Source organism: Rhododendron vialii, chromosome 5a (assembly GCF_030253575.1).
Source record: "Rhododendron vialii isolate Sample 1 chromosome 5a, ASM3025357v1".
Classification (NCBI taxonomy): domain Eukaryota; kingdom Viridiplantae; phylum Streptophyta; class Magnoliopsida; order Ericales; family Ericaceae; genus Rhododendron; species Rhododendron vialii.
This window is the reverse complement of record NC_080561.1, coordinates 37,418,663-37,436,850: the sequence shown is the minus strand read 5'-3', so window position 1 is coordinate 37,436,850 and position 18,188 is coordinate 37,418,663. Positions and strand designations below refer to the sequence as shown.

The window sequence follows — 18,188 nt, the reverse complement described above, 5'->3', positions numbered from 1 at the left end:
GTCATTTTCTTAAAAAATTGAACATAGTAGATACATAATCAAAACAGATTTGTAAAAGAAAAATGGGATTAAAAAAATAATTCAAAACTTAAATTTTCCATTTTTTGTTCGTACAAATCTATTTCGATCACGTATCTACCGATGTTCGATCAAGTTAATTTTTATCCTAAATAACAAGCTCTACAAAATGAACAATTCCAATCACTGTTTTGAGCCTAGGACAACAGCCCAAACTGAGCCCAAAACTGGATAAGGAAAAAACTAGACAGAAGCCTCCCTCCATGGACTCCCGGGCCAACTTGCATGCGTATCGGACTAATTTCTACTCCACCTTTCTCAAAATTATTTCACACGCTTATACGTGGAATGAGATGCAGTGGCGGACCTAGATTTTATCTAAGGTTTAAGGATTCTATCATACTGGCAGTCTGGCACCCCTCACCACACAAGGCCCAAAATCCGTTTTGAATTTTATAATTGAACAAAACAATTTATTGGGCTATGTCTGGGATAGTTCGAACTTCAAAGTATGTAAATTCATATGCACTGAACGATATTGAACATTGTCCTGATCGGAGCTGTGTTCTAAAGTTATGTACCATTTCCTCCCTCTTCGACCGAGTGATATCTGTAGAACAAAGAATTGATGACCAGACACGCGTTTTCTTAGAGCATCCTCATCTGGCAAGGCAATGCAAGGGCAGAAATTGGCCTCACATCAGCCTCTTCAAACGCAGGGACCACTTGCCAAATTTTTACATTTGCTACGGTGGCTTGTTTTGCCCTCGTCACTGTTCGCATCGGTATTGTCCGAATCATGTTGAAAGTAACTCCGTGATTGTCCCTTTGCCCGCTCTGTTTGGAATCTTCTCCTTCAAGTTCCACCTGGCCCCTTCCCTTTCTCCTCACTTCCTTTCTGAGTCTCTTCCCAAGTGGCTCCTCTCCAATTGTCGGCCCAAGCTTACCCACCCGTCGGGATTGCCTTGGGGGATAATCTTCCCTCTGGCTTCTTGGTGTATTTGGAAGTTGGAACAACTGGAATAGGTTCCTTTTTCGGTCCTTAACGCATAACGATACACTGGAACAATTTTTTTTTTAACCACACTGATGCTTTGGCTTGGGCTTCCAAAGAAAAATTGGGAGGTGCTCGACCTTGGGCCTTGGCAGTGGAATTGTGGGCCTTAAGGGATGGCCTCAAACTTGCAAATGATCTTCATTATTCCAATGTTGTTATTTGTATTGAAGCTATTGCAGTGACCAATACCATTCAGGACCGAAACCAATAATCCTTTGAGCAATTTGATAACAGGTTCCTAATGGAGGGATTCGTGGTGACAAACCTCAAGCATGAGTACCGGGAGGCGAATCGGCTGTGCGGACTTGCTAGCAAGGAGTGCGCTGATCCATTCATTGGGTTTTCTATCTTTTACTGTTATTCCGTCTTTGTTGTTATTTCAATTAAATGTAAACTCTGTAAGGATTAAATACTCTAGATTTATTTGTATTTCGTATCTATGTCTAGTCATTTATTAGCAAAAATAAAATCATACGTACTAATTTTTTTTTTTGATAAGCAAAAAAAAAAAAAACTATATTATTATACTACAAAGCACTAAAAAAGAGGCCGATGCAATGTTCTATCAAAAAAGTCACTAGCTAAAGTAGAAAATTAGTTTTGAAGTTAAATCTGGCTCAAAATTTGATGAGAATATTCTTAAGAAAAATGACGGTCAATGATGTGTTTTGATAATTAATACCCGTCAATGACATTTTTAACATTAACAAACGTTCTCAACATATTCTTGGCGGGTATTAATTATCAAAACACGTCATGGGCCGCCATTTTCCCATATTCTTAGCATGCATAATGCATGAGTCGAGTCGAGTCTCAATACTAGTCTCATGTTACGGACCTTTATTCAAACATGTCCGTCATTGGACCGGTCCATTTATCAAGTACATGGGCCAGCTGGCTGTAAAAAACTTGTGGCCCCCACTCTCAAATTGTCCTCTTATTATCCTCTTATCACAGATCGAAAATACTCCAGATAATTTCTTTTTGGAGATGAATTCTCAGCATTTTGGGAAGAAACTGCACAATATGCAGTCAGGGTATTTTCGGGCCTGATGATGGGTCTAATTGGGTGATCGAAATTATTAATCTCGTAGAGCTCGTCGAGAATTACAATCACGAAGAAAATCACATTGATCGCGTTTGATCAATAATTTGATCGGATTACATATGTAAATGGAAAAATGGAGTGAGCAACACACTAGATGAAACTCACCTTTAAAAGAAATACTATAAGGTAAATTTATCCTTATCGACTACTTATCGAAATCCAATCAGGATAATTTTAGTTTGGAAAAAATGGAGTCAGCAGCACACTAGATGAAACCCACTTGTAAAAGAAATGTAAGGTAAATTTATTCTGATCGATTACTTATCGAAATTCGAACAGTATCGTTTTAGTTTGGATTGTAGTTCTCAACAAGCTCTACAAGATAAACGATTCCAATCATTGAATCGGACCCATAATCGGGCCAGAAATTGCCTAACCGCAGAGCGTTCACTTTCATCCCAAACTGCAGAAAAATTCATCCCCCTTTTTAAAAATCTCCTTGTGATAAATTAATGATTCAAAGTGGATAAATAAACTAAAAATTAGTAACTAATTAAACTGGGAAGTGATACCTGAGGAACAACAACCTCTGACCAATTCCAAGTTTAAGGAATTAAAAATTGTGCCTTTTTTTTTTTTTTCTGTACTTTTTAGAACTACTATATAAACAGGTCCACTTCTCCTAAACTATACAAGTGGGTTATTTGAAAATTTGAACTGTGTTCATTGTTTTATCCCCTATTGCTTGTAAAATATAATTGTGAAACCTAGTTTCTATCTATGTTGTCCCTCTTAGGTTATTGTGATTGTTTTTTTTTCTTATTCTATCTATTGCTTGTGCTTTTTCTAATGAAAGAATAGGTAAGGAGTGGTACGAACGTGTGAATCCGAGTAAGAGTCCACTTTTACCTTTGCTATTTTTTTGCCGAGTATAAAGTGAGGAGGGGCGGCCGTCTAAAGAGAAATTTCTTGGAAGTGACCCCTGGAGAGTTCCCGTGGAGGGTCTCATGAGGGATTAATCACCATTAGATTTTCATTGTCTCAACGAGCATTAGTAGTTTACGATCGGACCAACAGGGTTGCACGGCACCCAGGGGCAACGTTCGTGCGTCCTGAAATTGTAACCTCCTAAACCATCTACCACTAGGCTAGCTATCATGACCTGTTATTGTTAGTAACGTTTGCTAGTTAAGCAATGCTACGGTTACTGACATGAGTTGTACAGATTCAGACATAAATATTTCAAAATCGTCCAATGCAAATGGGTCCCACATGGTAGATCTGGAGCCCATACTCGTCAAACGATTTCAGAAACATTTATATCTAGGTCTATGCACTTGTATCTGCGTCCATATCATTTTTGTTGCAACTTTAGTAAGTGGACTAGTGGAGGGAGCATCTAAACCATTTCTATCCAAAGATGATCCTCTTTCCAAGATAAGGACAAGGTTACTACATCTGCTACCAAAGTGATCTTTATGTGCATACCGTGTATACTATGTGTGCAAATCAATCTACGTAAAAGCGGCCTTATTTAGTTTGGATTTTGAGAAAGATTTTTGAGAGTAATGAATGGATGGAGATAAATAGAGAAAATCTGTTTGAGACTGTGCCCAAAAATTTTGAGACACCAAATTGAACAGTGCCTTTAAAGTTGCCAAAAAAAAAAAACTAGTGAGCCATAACATGTAGTTATACTTTATGCCATCAAAATAGTATAAATAAGCTAAAAAGATTAACAAGCTTAAAGAAAGGTATTGAATTCTTTTAACCTTGAAGAGTTACACAGGGTTTTTATCTTCCTAGCAAGTTTTCCACACTCCACTCCCATTTGAGGTTGTCTCAAGAGCTTAGACTCATGCTTTACCTGATATATGTGTGATGGACAGCCTACATATACTATGAAGTTAGCTAAAGCAACGTGGCGGAGACCCTTGTTACTGGCCTTTCGTCTCATTTTGTTTGTACATTATTATTTCTGTCTCTTTTGTGTCTATTGTCTATAAAATGAGACGGGAAGAGTACTATAAAACAAAACAATTTTGAGTAGGATGTAAAAAATTTAACGTGACTGTTATTATTTGACTTTCCAGAGTTACAATTGTTCAATTTGGTTATTCTTAGTGATTTTATTTGTTCCAATGTGACATAACCTAGGACTTTGAGTTGGTGGTGTGCAGTGAGGTAGCACCGTGCACGGCTGAGCCGTCGGATCGTGCATCCGACGGCTCAGATCTCATCTCGACAACCAACGATTGAGAACCGTTCATTGCTAAGATGAGATCCGAGCTGTCGGATGCACGATCTGACGGCTCGGAGGTGTGCAACACGATACTGCACACACCACTGCACAATACCATCCCCCAATTCCATATCCTACTATGCAAAACACCTTTTTTGGATGGAAAATGATATTGGCACTCAAAAAATTGATGCATACACTCCAAAATCAGTGTAACTCCAAAGAAACTTTTCTTTATTTTTTGGAATGACTGCATCAATTTTTGGAGTGCCAATATCATTTCCCTTTTTGGATTGGGCTTACAAAACAAGTACTCTCTTTGTCTCATGCATATTGTTTGTTATTTTTTATTATGCTAGTATTTTTTTTGGATAAAAGTTAAAATAAATTCTCGAACAATTTCTTCAACTTTTTGCATGAATTCAAGAATTAATTAGGATTTTTAATTTAGTGCAAAAATTAAATTATTAAGATTATTTGAATTACTTTATTTTGTATTTCCACTTTACTGAAACATTAGGCTCATGACAGATCCAAAAAATATCACAAATATTAAACAGTACAAATGATATAGGACAAAGGGATCAACTAAAGTATTGCTTCCAAAATTTTATTGACACCTCGTATTGAAAACCAATCACTCATTTCGCAAGCATAATTCTCTTGCACTTTTTATATATATTTGACCCCCATGCATTATTGCAGATTTTTTTTAACTGCATTATTGCACATGAAAGAGGATAAATTACAAGCTATCAAGGGCGGAACCAGTATGAGGCTATGGTGGGCTATAGCCCAGGTGCCTTTGGAAAAACCAAAAATAAAAATAAAAAATTTATATGTCAAAGTTTAACGCAAATAATTTTAGTCCAACCTATTTTTTCTTTTAGCCCAACCCCTCACACTAACCGATTTTCTTTTGCTTTTGCTAAATGCAGAGCAATGGCTAGTGTACTTAGATTTTTATCGATTTAGTTGATGCAGAACACTGGTTGGTGTGCTTAAATTTAAAAATGTTGGTTCTTACAATTTTACTCTTTTAAGTTTAAATTATACCGGTACCAAAAAAAAAACTGAAGTGGTTTTTGAAATTTGTTGGTGTCCAAGAGTTTTCACGGGAGTGTTTTTTAATTTTTATATTGTGCATAAATACATCACTACATTAACTATTAAGAAATAGATATCTGATGTACTCACTCGTTACAATATGGACATTCACAATATGCGAGGTCAAGCATATGATGTTGCTACACTGTTTTGTCCACTGAAAAAAATTTGGGTTAGCCAAGGGCATAATTAATTCCTGGTTCCGCCCTTGCAAGCTATTATTGTGTAATGGACAAATTTTGAATGAGGATAATATATGAGAGAATTATCTCTACAAATTTAGGTAAAAGTATCACTAAGTTTTAAAAAGTGTACAAACCATATTGGCCAAGGGGACTAAAAAATTGTTTCCACAAGTCTATGAACACCTCGTGTTGAAAACACAAATCAATCATTTCATAAGCACAATTCTATTGCACTTTTTATATCTGACCACCATGCATTATTGCAGATTTTTTTCTAACTCCATTATTGCACGCGGATGAAAGAGGATAAATCACAAGCTATGAAGCTATAGTACCTGTTAAACGAGCACTCATATTGACTGGGTGTATTTTATTTTATTTTTTCCTTTTTTGCCATATCCTTTAGGTTAGTGGTATTGGAAAAAGATATGAATTACTTTGATATTATATACCAATAATTGAAGGGAAAATTTCCAAACATGAATTAATTACCTGGAAACCTCCTTTTTGCTTTATATGCCAATTCTAGGCCTTTATGATACATGTATCTAACTATGAGCTTCACGTCAAAACCCACTAACAATAAAGGCCATCCCACGTTTCAATGAAGAGTGGCTTATATAGTTTTGTGTGTTTATTATTAGTGTTGGAGTGGTCCCTTTTGTCATTTTCATTTCTTTTCATGCAAAAAAATCTCCACAAAAAATCTCACCCCAAGAGTCGCCAATGTTCAACCTCCACGCGGGCGTCAATCTCACACGATCGAGACGCTTCATGTGATGCAAAATGGGACCCACCACGATTTTATTTGACGTTGATATTGTCGGTATTCGATATGTACGCGATCCGCGTAAGAAATTGTGTCGATGGGATATCCGTATACCTTTCAGTGAACGAATTTTATCTCGTTGCAGTTGACGATTAAACTTGACCGTCCGTTACTCTGAAGTATAAAAATAATTTGATCAAGCCTTCATAGATGTTGTATTGGTGAGTTATATGCATCGAGACCTGAAAATGATCAACTCAGATTGTTAAATAGGACTGTATATATAGTGGATCCTATATTCCGTCATATGCGGGTTGGGGGTTTGGAGAAAATCAAATACGAAGCTTCGTTTGCATTTCACGCAAGAGGATCTTACTCTCATATTTTAATTAAGAATCCAATTTTATGGATTTAATTTTCTGATTACGTACGAGAGTGCCCTTCACCTGACCTAATCCATCGATGTATGTAATCCTCGAAATATGCTTTTATTTTGAGTCTCATAACTGCGAATTATTCAACAAGATTTTGATTCCTAATTTCTTCCCACCATTTTATTGAATTTTTTTCTGATTTTGGTTGGATTATTAGGTGGGAGGAAAATAAGATTTATAGCCTCCATGAGCATGTTTGAATCAAACGAAAACCAAACATTCCAAACTTTGGGGTCACTCCGGTCGTTAACTTCATAGTCCCAAAGTTGAACCAGGGTCCTAGATCTTCTATGCAGAAAAATGGTGCGTCTCTGTGCTGAGTACATTTTCAGCTGTTGGATCACACAAAAATTGTAAAACGCCAAAAAAAAAAAAAAAAAAACTCACACAATCTATTTACCTAAATGCACTCGATACTGAGGCACATCATTTTTCGACACAGAGGATCTCGGTTTGTTGAACGGGACACCTGGTTATAAAAGAAAAAAAAATGTGATAGCCACACCCACCAATCAATAGAGGCGTGGAGAATTTGCCAACACTTTCCTTCCGACCACAATTTCAAAGGAGCTTTTGTCTGTTAGTCTTTTTTTTTTTTTTTTGGGGTAAAAGTCAGTCTTTTATGTCTATCAACAAGTTGTTTTTTCCTCTTATCAATAGGGCTTTTTGACTCAGACGTAGAAAATCAAATAAATTTTCAAAAAAAAAAAAAGTTTGCAGAAGACTTATAATTTCCACCTAATGTGAATAGTTAAACTACACGTGACCAAGTCAAATGCCCGATTCTCGGTCCACTGTTTGTGAGAGGGGAGTGTTTAGAGAGAAACCGAGAGACGTGTCCCCAGCATTTTCATTCTTCGTGTCATGAAAAACCTCCGGCTTCACCCAAAATAAAAAATAAAAAAATGCAATTGTTTTCCAGCGCAAACTGGTTATTCCAAATAAAAAGTGCCGGGGTCTATAATTTATTTAAGGGTGTATTCTACTAACTCAAATAAGTATTTATTTAAATTTTGCGTTTGTTGTCGCTGTCATTCATGTTTTACAATCATTTAGTCCAAAGTTTGAAGGGAACGTGTCCCTTATTTCTTTTGGTTCTCTTTTTTATTTGGGTTAAAATGCAAACTTAGAACCAACCAATAAGAACATGTGTTGCTGATGGGCATGATTGAAGAACATCCATTAATTTCAGGGAGATTAATTGACACCATAGAAAAACTCCTACTTTAATGTCTATATATTTTCGTTTTACATATATATCCACTTTTTAATTGCGAAAGACACTTGTATTTTTGGATTAAGAAATCATGTAGTGCAAGGCCCTGCAAGGCACCCTGTAGAACGCACACGGGCCATCGATCTTGACAATGAATGATTGAGATATGATTTTTAATTATGACTGGTAAGAATCATTTATTACCGGTAATAATTGATTTTTAATGTGAACCGTTGATTGATGAGATCGACGGCTGTGTGTCGCCTTACACATGTACTATACGGGGTTGCACTACACACCATGTAAAATATTACTGCTATTCATATGTAGAGATCAAATGAGCATTTATACATACATATCTTGATTGATCAAGAAATTACTAGTTTCCATCCATTGTGGTCTGGAATGCTATGATTTTTAAGGGATGGTTGGGTCTGACTCTATTATTGCATACTCTTTTTTTTTTGTCTTCATCAAGAAAGTAGTTTTCCTTTCAAGTTTTGTAGATCTATCTCGAGGAGATAAATCAGAAAATTGGAAAACACACATGAAATTTGCTGTTTTCTCAAAATAAATGTGTTTCGAAAACATATCAAATGATTTCCAATCATCATGAATTTTACGAGATCTAAAAATGTACGGTCCACCAGTTTTTTTGAAACATGGGAGAGAATGCAAGTCCTGGATATTATCAGTCAGTAGCTCATCCACGTGGCAAAGCAAAGAGAAAAAACAAATGTTGAGGCAATCTCATCTAATATACTCCTCATCTCTCGGTACTTTTTTTTCAAACTCGATTTTGCGGGTTTCAGAATATTAATAATTCGAATCTTTCATTATAGACGTTCCAATAGAAACACTTTTGTGAAAGAAAAGTTTTATTGAATATCGATAGAAAATAATCTTCTTATGTTTTGTCGAACGGCAAATATAATTTTAAACTTAACATTGTCCATTTGATAAAATAAACATGATAATTTTGTCCTAAAATATTATCGTAAACTTAAACTGTCCATTTGATAAAATGAAACGTAATCTTTTGCATGTCTTTTTAAGCCCAATCAAATTAACTTTTAGGGTTTCTTAGGACAAAATTATATATGCAGTATTAATTTTTTTGATCCTCAATTATACAGTATTATTGTCGCTGCCTTTTCTGTAATTTTTTTTTTCAAAATTCAGTCACTAGTGCGTTATATTTTTTAAATTAATTATTCGTCTTGATGAACAAAATTTAAAAATTAAAAGATTACGACCAAAACCCCATAAAATTCTGTAAAGATGATACATGTTAAAAAAAACCCGGCTTTCATTGCCTTTATGTAGGGGTGGCAAACGGGCGGGTTTGGGTCAAATTGGGTAAGTTGTTAGTGGGTTGGGTCTTTAATGGGTCATTGACCCATTTAGACCCGTTAATTATGAGTCTAATTACCCATACCCAACCCGAACCATTTATTTTAAAGCAAACCCGACCCGCCCATTAACCCAATTATATATAAACTAAAAATTATGATCGAAAAATTAGAGAAGTAAAAAAAAATTATGATCGAAACTCATAAATTTTTTCAAAAAGACGAGAATAAGTAATTTTTTTTGTCTTATTGATTTTTTTGTCTTTATTCAAAAAGTTATAAGTTTCGATCAAATTTTTTTACTTTTCTGATTCCTCTCATCAAAACAAATTAATAAGTCACAAAAATATGACACAAAACAAAAAAAATGCAAAAAAAAATTGAATAAGAACAAAAAAATAAGTCAATTTTTTAATCCAAACCCTTTGCGGGACTACCATGAGAGAAATTTATTCACGGCGGAGCACAATTTCATGGGTCCATTCACGCAATTAATGAATGAGATGTGTTTTCAATTTTGACTGGTCAAAATAATTGTTACCGGTTACAATTGATTTTTAATTCGGACCATTCAAAATATTTTTGGACCCGTGTGATGTAGCACAAAACAATTGAATAAAAGAGGGAGAAGGCCATGCTCCCGTGGGGGGGGGGGGGGGAAAGAGAGAGAGAGGGGGGGGTGGGCGGGCAGGGGGGAGAGAGAGAGAGAGAGAGAGAGAGAGAGAGGGGCGGGGGGAAAGAGAGAGAGAGAGGGGAGGGGGGGTGGGGGGGCAGGGGGGAGACAGAGAGAGCGGGGAGGGAGAGAGGGGCAGGGGGAGAGAGAGAGAGATGGAATTTGGGACCAATTAAAAGATGGAATTTGGTGGGTTACTTTCATTGCCCATTGGGTCATTTAAGTTGACCCAATTAATGCCCAATTATGACCCAATTAATAATGGGTTAGTTGGGTTTGAACCCATTCTTACCCAACTAATAAATGGGTTGGGTTGGGTCTATTTTCTAATTGATGGGTCTGGGTTTGTTAATGGGTCTGAGTTCAATTTGCCACCCCTACCTTTATGCCTCATTCCACTAAGATTATTATTTTTTAAGTACCTATTTCCTGTTTTACAAGACAAGTTATTCTCTTGCAATACTTCACCTTTAATTTGAGATTGTTGAACGCATCCTTAGGCCACGTTCATTTGCAAGCATACAAGAGGAATGCATGAGAATGATTTAATGTTTCTCATTTTTTTTTCCGATAAAGAGCAATAAATTGTATCTTTGATGTATTCAATTAGCATGAAGGTCGTGGAACCACTTTTCTACTAGGATTAGTTTTCTTTCAAAATTTGCAAGAAAAAACCCACAATATATTGCAAGAATTTTGTTTCTACTACCTTATGAATCAATTATTTTTTATTTTGTTTTGAAACCGCTCACATTAAATTAAATGAGCGCATAAAAGAAAAATGCTTTTCATTTTGCTTGACTTCGCTTCACTATAATATTCTCAAAAATTGTGTTTCTACACTAATTTATTGATAAGTAAACATAACCTTACTGCCTTAAGGGTTATCTTATCAGAATTTTATTCGACTTTGATTTATATTTTATATATTTTTGATGGATGAAATTTTAAAATGTTAACAAAAAAGTTAAATACAAATTCACTAAATATGAAAAACATCCTTTGTCTTTAGGAACAAATAATTTTGTCTCAAAATTACTTAACAAAAACATTTTTTCTTTTACCATCACAAAGGCCATGTTTCCATTCACTACAACTTTTTGGCTTTAATTGTTCATACTAAACTAAATTTTTTCATTAAAAATTAAGTTGTTTCCACTAAAATATTCAACTCATTTTCTTCCATTATCCAACACATTTTCTGCCATTTTTAGTTTATTAAAAACAACTTAATTATTAATAGCTACCGGAAACGAAAAAGTTCTCTTGTAGTAGTACTTTATCCTCTAAGTTAGCAAGAAATGGGGGCGAATGAAGGATTCAGAGAATTTTTTGAGATGGTGGAACCTAGTAAAAAAAAAAAAATCAAGCTTGGAAGGGTACTGGAAGATGGTGTACGGAAGTGAGAAGCTCCCCATCACCGTTTCCAGTGGCTGATGACCTAGGAAACGACTTTACCACTAAAAAGCACCCAAATCATCAAAACCCTCCTTTACTTATTAACTCCAAAATCTGGGCAAAATCCCACTCCCCTTAATCCCTTCCTCCTCTCACTCTCTCTCTCTCTAGTTTCTACTCTCTCTCTCCCCCTACTCTCTCTACCCTGTAAATGTCTTAGCTTCCGGTGTGGTAATCAAGAAAGTGACAAACAAAAGAGAGGAGAGAGTGGATTGAATGGTGAACAATATGAGGATCGTCAAGACCATCGATTCCTCTCAGAACCCAAGTCTATGTGGATTCTTGGTGGTCGAATCTTATCCCAAAAGGTACTCTTCAAAGATCTCTTCCTCAGATTTGGTCCTCTTCCTTGGCCTTGGATTCATCGATTGGTAGCTTTTGTATACACAGGGAAAAAATATATATATCAAGAAAATACATATCTGTTTGTGGGAATTAATTGGTTATTGGGCCCTTGATTTATATATCTATCTCTTTGTAATAAAGCGTATGGATTTGATGGGTCTGATTCAGTGTTTCCCACCTGTGTTTGGAGGGTTTAGGGGGCTTGTTGGCTTAGGGTTAGATATAATCTTTATTTAGCGTTTGTTGTATATCTCTACCATCCTCAGTAATAATGATCAGAGATTCAGGAGATCTGCTCTTTCTTTTTGTTTCCTCTTTTCTTGATTCCTCCAGAAATCTCTCTCAATAAAGTTGCCTTTTTTTTCTTCTCCTCCAAATTTTGATTTGATCATTTGAGGGTTCTATATCTTGTTTCATTTCCTAGATTCCATACTCAAATCCGACTAATAAACTGGGCATTTGATATTCTCCTTAAATTTGATGGCTTTTAGGGAGGTTTGTTGTGGGAAATAATATTGTGAGGAATAGGTCTAGGGTTTTTGATGTAGGTGTTGGGGAGGTTGTGGTCTGGTGATAGTATGGTGGTGTTTATGGGGCTGTTATTTTGTTCACTTGTTCTGTTGGGATGAATATTCAAAACCCATTTGTGGATCGTCTCCTGAGACCGAGGGAGACCATTTGAGATGGTAGATTTAGTTCTGTTTATGGAGAATCACCACCTGTCCACCCTTCTGTCCATGGATTCAAGCGGCTCTTCATCACACGACATTGAGTTGAATCACCACGGTGCTCTTATGTGTCCCCCTGACATCAATTTGCCCCTTTCTGCGGAGCCCAGCCCACCTCCACAGCCGTGGAGCTCGGACCCCTGTGATATGCTTGAAGTTGGGTTGGGTCCACAAGTGTATGAGACTGAGAGTTTTCTCAGTGTTCCCAAGGTCGGACGGAAAGGCGCAAAACGGTTAGATTGCATCTGGGGCGCTTGGTTTTTCTTTAGTTCTTACTTCAAGCCCGTCTTAAATGAGAAATCTAAGGCAAAGATAATAAGAGATAGTAACGGGGTTTCTGGGTTTGGTAAGTCTGATCTCCAGCTTGATGTTTTCATGGTTCAGCACGATATGGAGAATTTGTACATGTGGGTTTTTAAGGACAGGCCTGAGAATGCATTGGGTAAGATGCAGCTGAGGAGTTACATGAATGGCCATTCTAGGCAAGGAGAGCGTCCGTTTCCGTTTAGTGTGGATAAGGGTTTTGTTCGTTCTCATAGGATGCAAAGGAAGCATTATAGGGGGCTCTCGAATCCCCAGTGTGTCCATGGGATTGAAGTCGTCAATGCCCCTGATCTCATGGGTCTTGATGAGGATGAGAGGAAAAGGTGGGTGGAACTGACGGGTAGGGATTTGAATTTTGCAATTCCGCTAGAAGCTTATGAGTTCAGTTCATGGAGAAACCTTCCAAACACCGAATTTGAACTTGAAAGGCCTCCTACGATTAAGAGTAACCCGATTCCAAATCCTAAGAAACAGCTGAATGGATCCAGCCTGAATTTGTCAACTCAGCCCTCTAACGTTAGTAATGGTGATTCAATGGACTTGTCACCGGTTAGCAAGAGGCGGAAGGAGTTCTTCCCAAATGGGAGCGATAACACTGAATGTTACTTGGCTGTTGATCCTAACACTGAACGTGTTGTGGACATGGAAATTCACCCCCATGAATCGAACTGGTTGAATGACTTCACTGGGGTGATGAGGAATGTTTATGGGCCTGTTACAGCTGCAAAAACCATATATGAAGACGAAGAGAGTTACTTGATCATGGTCAGTTTGCCTTTTGTGGATCTTGAAAGGGTAAAAGTTTCGTGGCGTAACACCCTCACTCATGGGATCATTAAAATATCTTGTTCAAGCACTTCTCGCGTGCCATACATAAAGCGGAGGGACCGAACTTTCAAGCTTACAGATCCCTCTTCTGAGCACTGCCCTCCAGGTGACTTTGTTAGAGAGATCCCACTTTCCACCAGAATCCCCGAAGGTGCTAATATAGAAGCTTACTATGATGGACCAGGATCCGCATTAGAGATTATGGTGCCGAAACTCCATGTGGGTCCCGAAGAACACGAGGTTCGCGTTTGCCTTCGCTCATCTTGGGAGAAATGATCTTGTGTTGCCATGAAATGGGCATCTTTTGAAACCGCAAGGATGGTAAATTGGTGTTGCTTCATTGTTTACTAACCTTTATATAAGGAATGGTGTAATCTGTGGACAAAATATGCATCTCCATTTTCCATTTGTACTATTACGTAAGTTGTTATGGCTTTTTGTTCTCTGTTGGTTGTAGTCACTTTCATATTTACTCTCCTGTATGAATGCCTTGTTCATGTCTAGTTTCACTTATCTGTGGGCACTCTCGTCCGGTCCAGACATCGTTTTGCTTTATGGTTGTGGTTGTCATATATTCTGGGTGATGCTCGTCGTCGTGGTTTTGCTTATTCTTGCCATTCTTGGCATAGCAGGGCAAGATTTATAATTTGACCTTAATCAGTTTTCGTTTTTGTTATGCTTTTTTCCTTATCATGTTTTTGGTTGGGCATACATATGCCATATTTTATCTGTTGAACTCGTTGAAGCTCTTATTATATCATCTAAGAAGATCTTTTATGGCAAACAAAACAATTCCATGTTTCTAATGACAGTCGATGAGCATCAAATCCAAAAAACTACTCCCAAATTTTCTTGTTTGATGCATATCCCTTTTCCTTCCAATTAGATGGTGTCCCTTCGACGGTCAAGTCCTGAGATTTGGAGATTTGCTTCTTCTTAGGTCTTTGGTTCGAAACTTATTGGGTGTTATTAATTTCGCGGGGCTAGTATACACAGAGTTTTATCCCGACTTTCTCCTTTAGTGGACGGCATCGATTAGTCTTTTAGCGATGAGAAGTGATGAGATGCATGTAAGTTACCTGAATTTATGAGTTATTAAGAAGAAGAAGAAGAAGAAGAAGAAAAAAGAGATGATATCTTCCTTTCTGCCACCTAAGGTCATTTGTATCCAAAATGCATGTTCCTCCGTTCTCCATGTAATCTTAGCTGCGCGATAATGCAAAAAAAACTCTTTCCGGAAAAGACTATTGTGCACGGGAATAGAGGTACATACACTTTTTTTTCGATACAGAAGATTTCACCTCCCCTTTCTGCTTATCCAAAATGTCAAGTGTTCTTATTATATACACAGGCTTGGAATAAGTGATGGGTGTGGATTCTTGGGGAAGTCAACTTAGTTACCCGCCAACAAGATATCGATTAAAGTTAGTAATGAGGTCCTAGATATGACCTTGTTCATGGAACCAGGGGAGTTGGTTTCTTGCCCAAGGATTTTGCCTATCTTTGATGGGGACCATTATTGTCTAACATAAGTGAAGCCAATGGTAGTGGGTCACTGTTGGAAATGGGTGATAATTGAAGTAAAACTGTGGAGAGAATAGGTCTAAGCATTTTTGGGTGATTCGTTGTGGAGGCTGAGTCAATAATGTGTTTTAAGTCCTTTTCTGGTAGGGAACTGCAGGTGGGTCTAGCAGGGGACCATGATTTGGGGCGAGGAAAATTAGACTTAATCACATCCTAAAGGGACTTAGGGGGTGTTCCAACTTCAAAAAAAAGAAAGTTTTGGAAAAAGGAAGGTAATTTCAAGCCTAAAAATCATATGTTTATGAAAATAATTTTCCTACCAATATGGATCTTGTTTGATAGATTTCATTGAGATCTTTTATACGGTGCAAAAAAAATCAAAAAATTATTTATCATTTTTATTATATTTGAGTTTGAAAATTGAAGAAAAAGAACTTTTTAAAAAGGAAGGTTAGTTGGAACGGGTTAGAGCATCCGCACTGACAATGATTAAAATTAATAATTAAAATGTGTCACGTCAGCATTTGATTATTCATTTAATTTATAATCAAATTTATTTTTGCATCCCTAACCAAACCAAACCCAACCCACCCCCCCCCCCCCCCCTCACTCACACACACACACAATACACATTTGTCCAATCGCAAACGAGTTTCAATCACGCACCCAAGCACACCAAATTATTCGTCTCGATGGGACGATTCTAATGTGGAGTGTTTTTGAGTTATTGAGTTTGGTTATTGGTAAAAGTTGTTAAGTTTGGTTATAGAATTGATGGAATTTGGTTATTTGCTAAAAGACTCGTAACTTTGCTTATTACAATGTGTAGTGTTTTTTTTAACATTGTTGTTAAATTTGTTTATCCACACCCATTTGCTTATTACAATGGGGATGCTCTTAGGCTCCGTTCCACCAAGGGAAACAAACAAGCACTTATTTTTTAGTTAAAGATAATGTATTGTGAGAGAATGATCTGTCTCGTAAAATGAGAAATAAGTACTTAAAAAATAAGAATCTATCGGAACGAGGCCTTGGACCGTCCTTATCGATCTTTTTCGGGCCCAATTCTGATAATCGGGATTGATATTCAGTTTTTACTTTTTGTCAAAAACGTCGGTCAAAAAATGTGTTTATCAGTTAATATTTCATTATGTTTTTGAAACACATTTCTATGGGGAAAATGAGTTATAGTCATTCCAACTCATTTTAGAAACATTTGTGGGATTGTGTGCCATTCCAAAAGGGCGTTCATGTCTATCTCTTCCTCACTCACTCTTGGATTCATAATTAGATTGTGGACTTTATAGCATTGGCTACTCCCCTGCCCTAAAGTTTTTGATAACTACGAAAGACTGTAATTTCGGATTAAAAATAGAGTACTTCTGTAAGTAATTTTATGAACTTTTTTCTAGCAGAAATTCAAAAGGAACTTATTACTTAAGATCTTTTAAGTTGGTGGATAATTTTGAAAGCTTATGAACGACGGCACTTTACTTGTTTATTCAACAATTGCAAGATCTTTTTAGTGGACTAAAATTTTAAAAGAAAGCGAATATTTGGTGGCTTTCGGATTTTACTTTTATCCAAATATTTTGAACAATGACCACTTTTAAGTAAGAAAGTCTTTTTTACTTTTTTTATTTAAAAGTTGTCTTTGTTCAAAGTATTTGGGAAAAGTAAAAAAAATATACTTTTCTAATTCGAGACGAATCAAAAAGTCAAAAAAAAAAAAATGACGCAAAACAAACAAAGGTAAGAAAAATTGAAATAAGAACAAAACCAGAATTTTTCAAATAAGTAGTGGAAATCATCCAATTATAAAAAGAATTATTAAAATTTTGAAATTTTTGTCATCAATTTAAAGAAATAGTATCCTCTCTGTGTATGGTATTTTTCGCGACAATCCTTTTGATTTGCTTGATAACATTTTTTAATGATGATATATATATGTATATATATTCACTCTCCAGAGATTTGATGTTAATAGATTTTCGACATTTTTTCATGCTCTTTTACTAAAAACTTTATTACTAACTTACAAGAACTTGTTTGATTTGTCACTCAATTTTCCCTTGAACAGATTGATCATATATCACACTGCTTGATCGTATGTACACTGCATTGTTTTAGAACTATACTATTAATAGGGACGGCGGGAAGTGTAAGGGTGGGGCACCCAAGTGATCCCAACCTGACTAGAATCATCTTATACGTAGTGTAAAACACACGTCAAATATTCAAAATCATACATTTATTATATTGGGACGTCCATATATGTTTTACATCAAATATTCACAATTTATTATATTGGACCCTCCATTTATTCAAAAATTAAATAAAGTGGAAAACAATTACTCCACTTCCGTTTTTTTAATATTTTTTTTCAGTCAACATATGATTGCATAAAACTAGGAAATAATTGTTTGTCCCACCCGTATACCGCTTAGCAGTACTCTTTCCCCGACCCCATAGGAGAAGGCTAAAAACATCTATTGATAGAAAAAAGAGGTATATGCAGGGCATCTATCTCCACATCAAAATTCTCAATATTACTCTCCCGAGCTAGGTTGAGCCCATCACGAAGAGCCCATAATTCCGCAGCAATAACTGAAGATCTGCCAAATGAACAGGCTGAAACGGTGGAACCTTTAAACCCACTGACCCCCACACAGCTATGGGAGACGAAGCTCTTTCCCAAAACCGGTTTTTAAGGTAATGAAATGCCGTATTCCCGCAGCAAAGAAGGAAGACAGTGAAGAAAACAGCGGTGATTACGATACTCCAACAAGCTGTTAAGCTTAAGCCATAGAGGTAAGGAAGTGTCACTGGTGCATGAATTGTGATTAGGGATAGATACAATCTCCAAAATCTCCAGCATTT

General features: G+C 36.6%; 1 protein-coding gene across 1 annotated transcript; it reads left to right on the top strand.

Moving 5' to 3' along the window:
• Positions 1–11,375: 11,375 nt before the first annotated feature.
• On the top strand, positions 11,376–14,287 carry LOC131326376 (uncharacterized). The gene has a single exon (XM_058359142.1). The coding sequence runs from the start codon at positions 12,588–12,590 to the stop codon at positions 14,058–14,060; it is 1,473 nt and encodes a 490-aa protein (XP_058215125.1). The 5' UTR covers positions 11,376–12,587; the 3' UTR covers positions 14,061–14,287.
• The last annotated feature ends 3,901 nt before the right edge of the window (positions 14,288–18,188 follow it).

Excerpts from the sequence above, each read along its gene's own strand:
- LOC131326376 (XM_058359142.1), top strand. The coding sequence starts at position 12,588 with ATGGTAGATTTAGTTCTGTTTATGGAGAATCACCACCTGTCCACCCTT.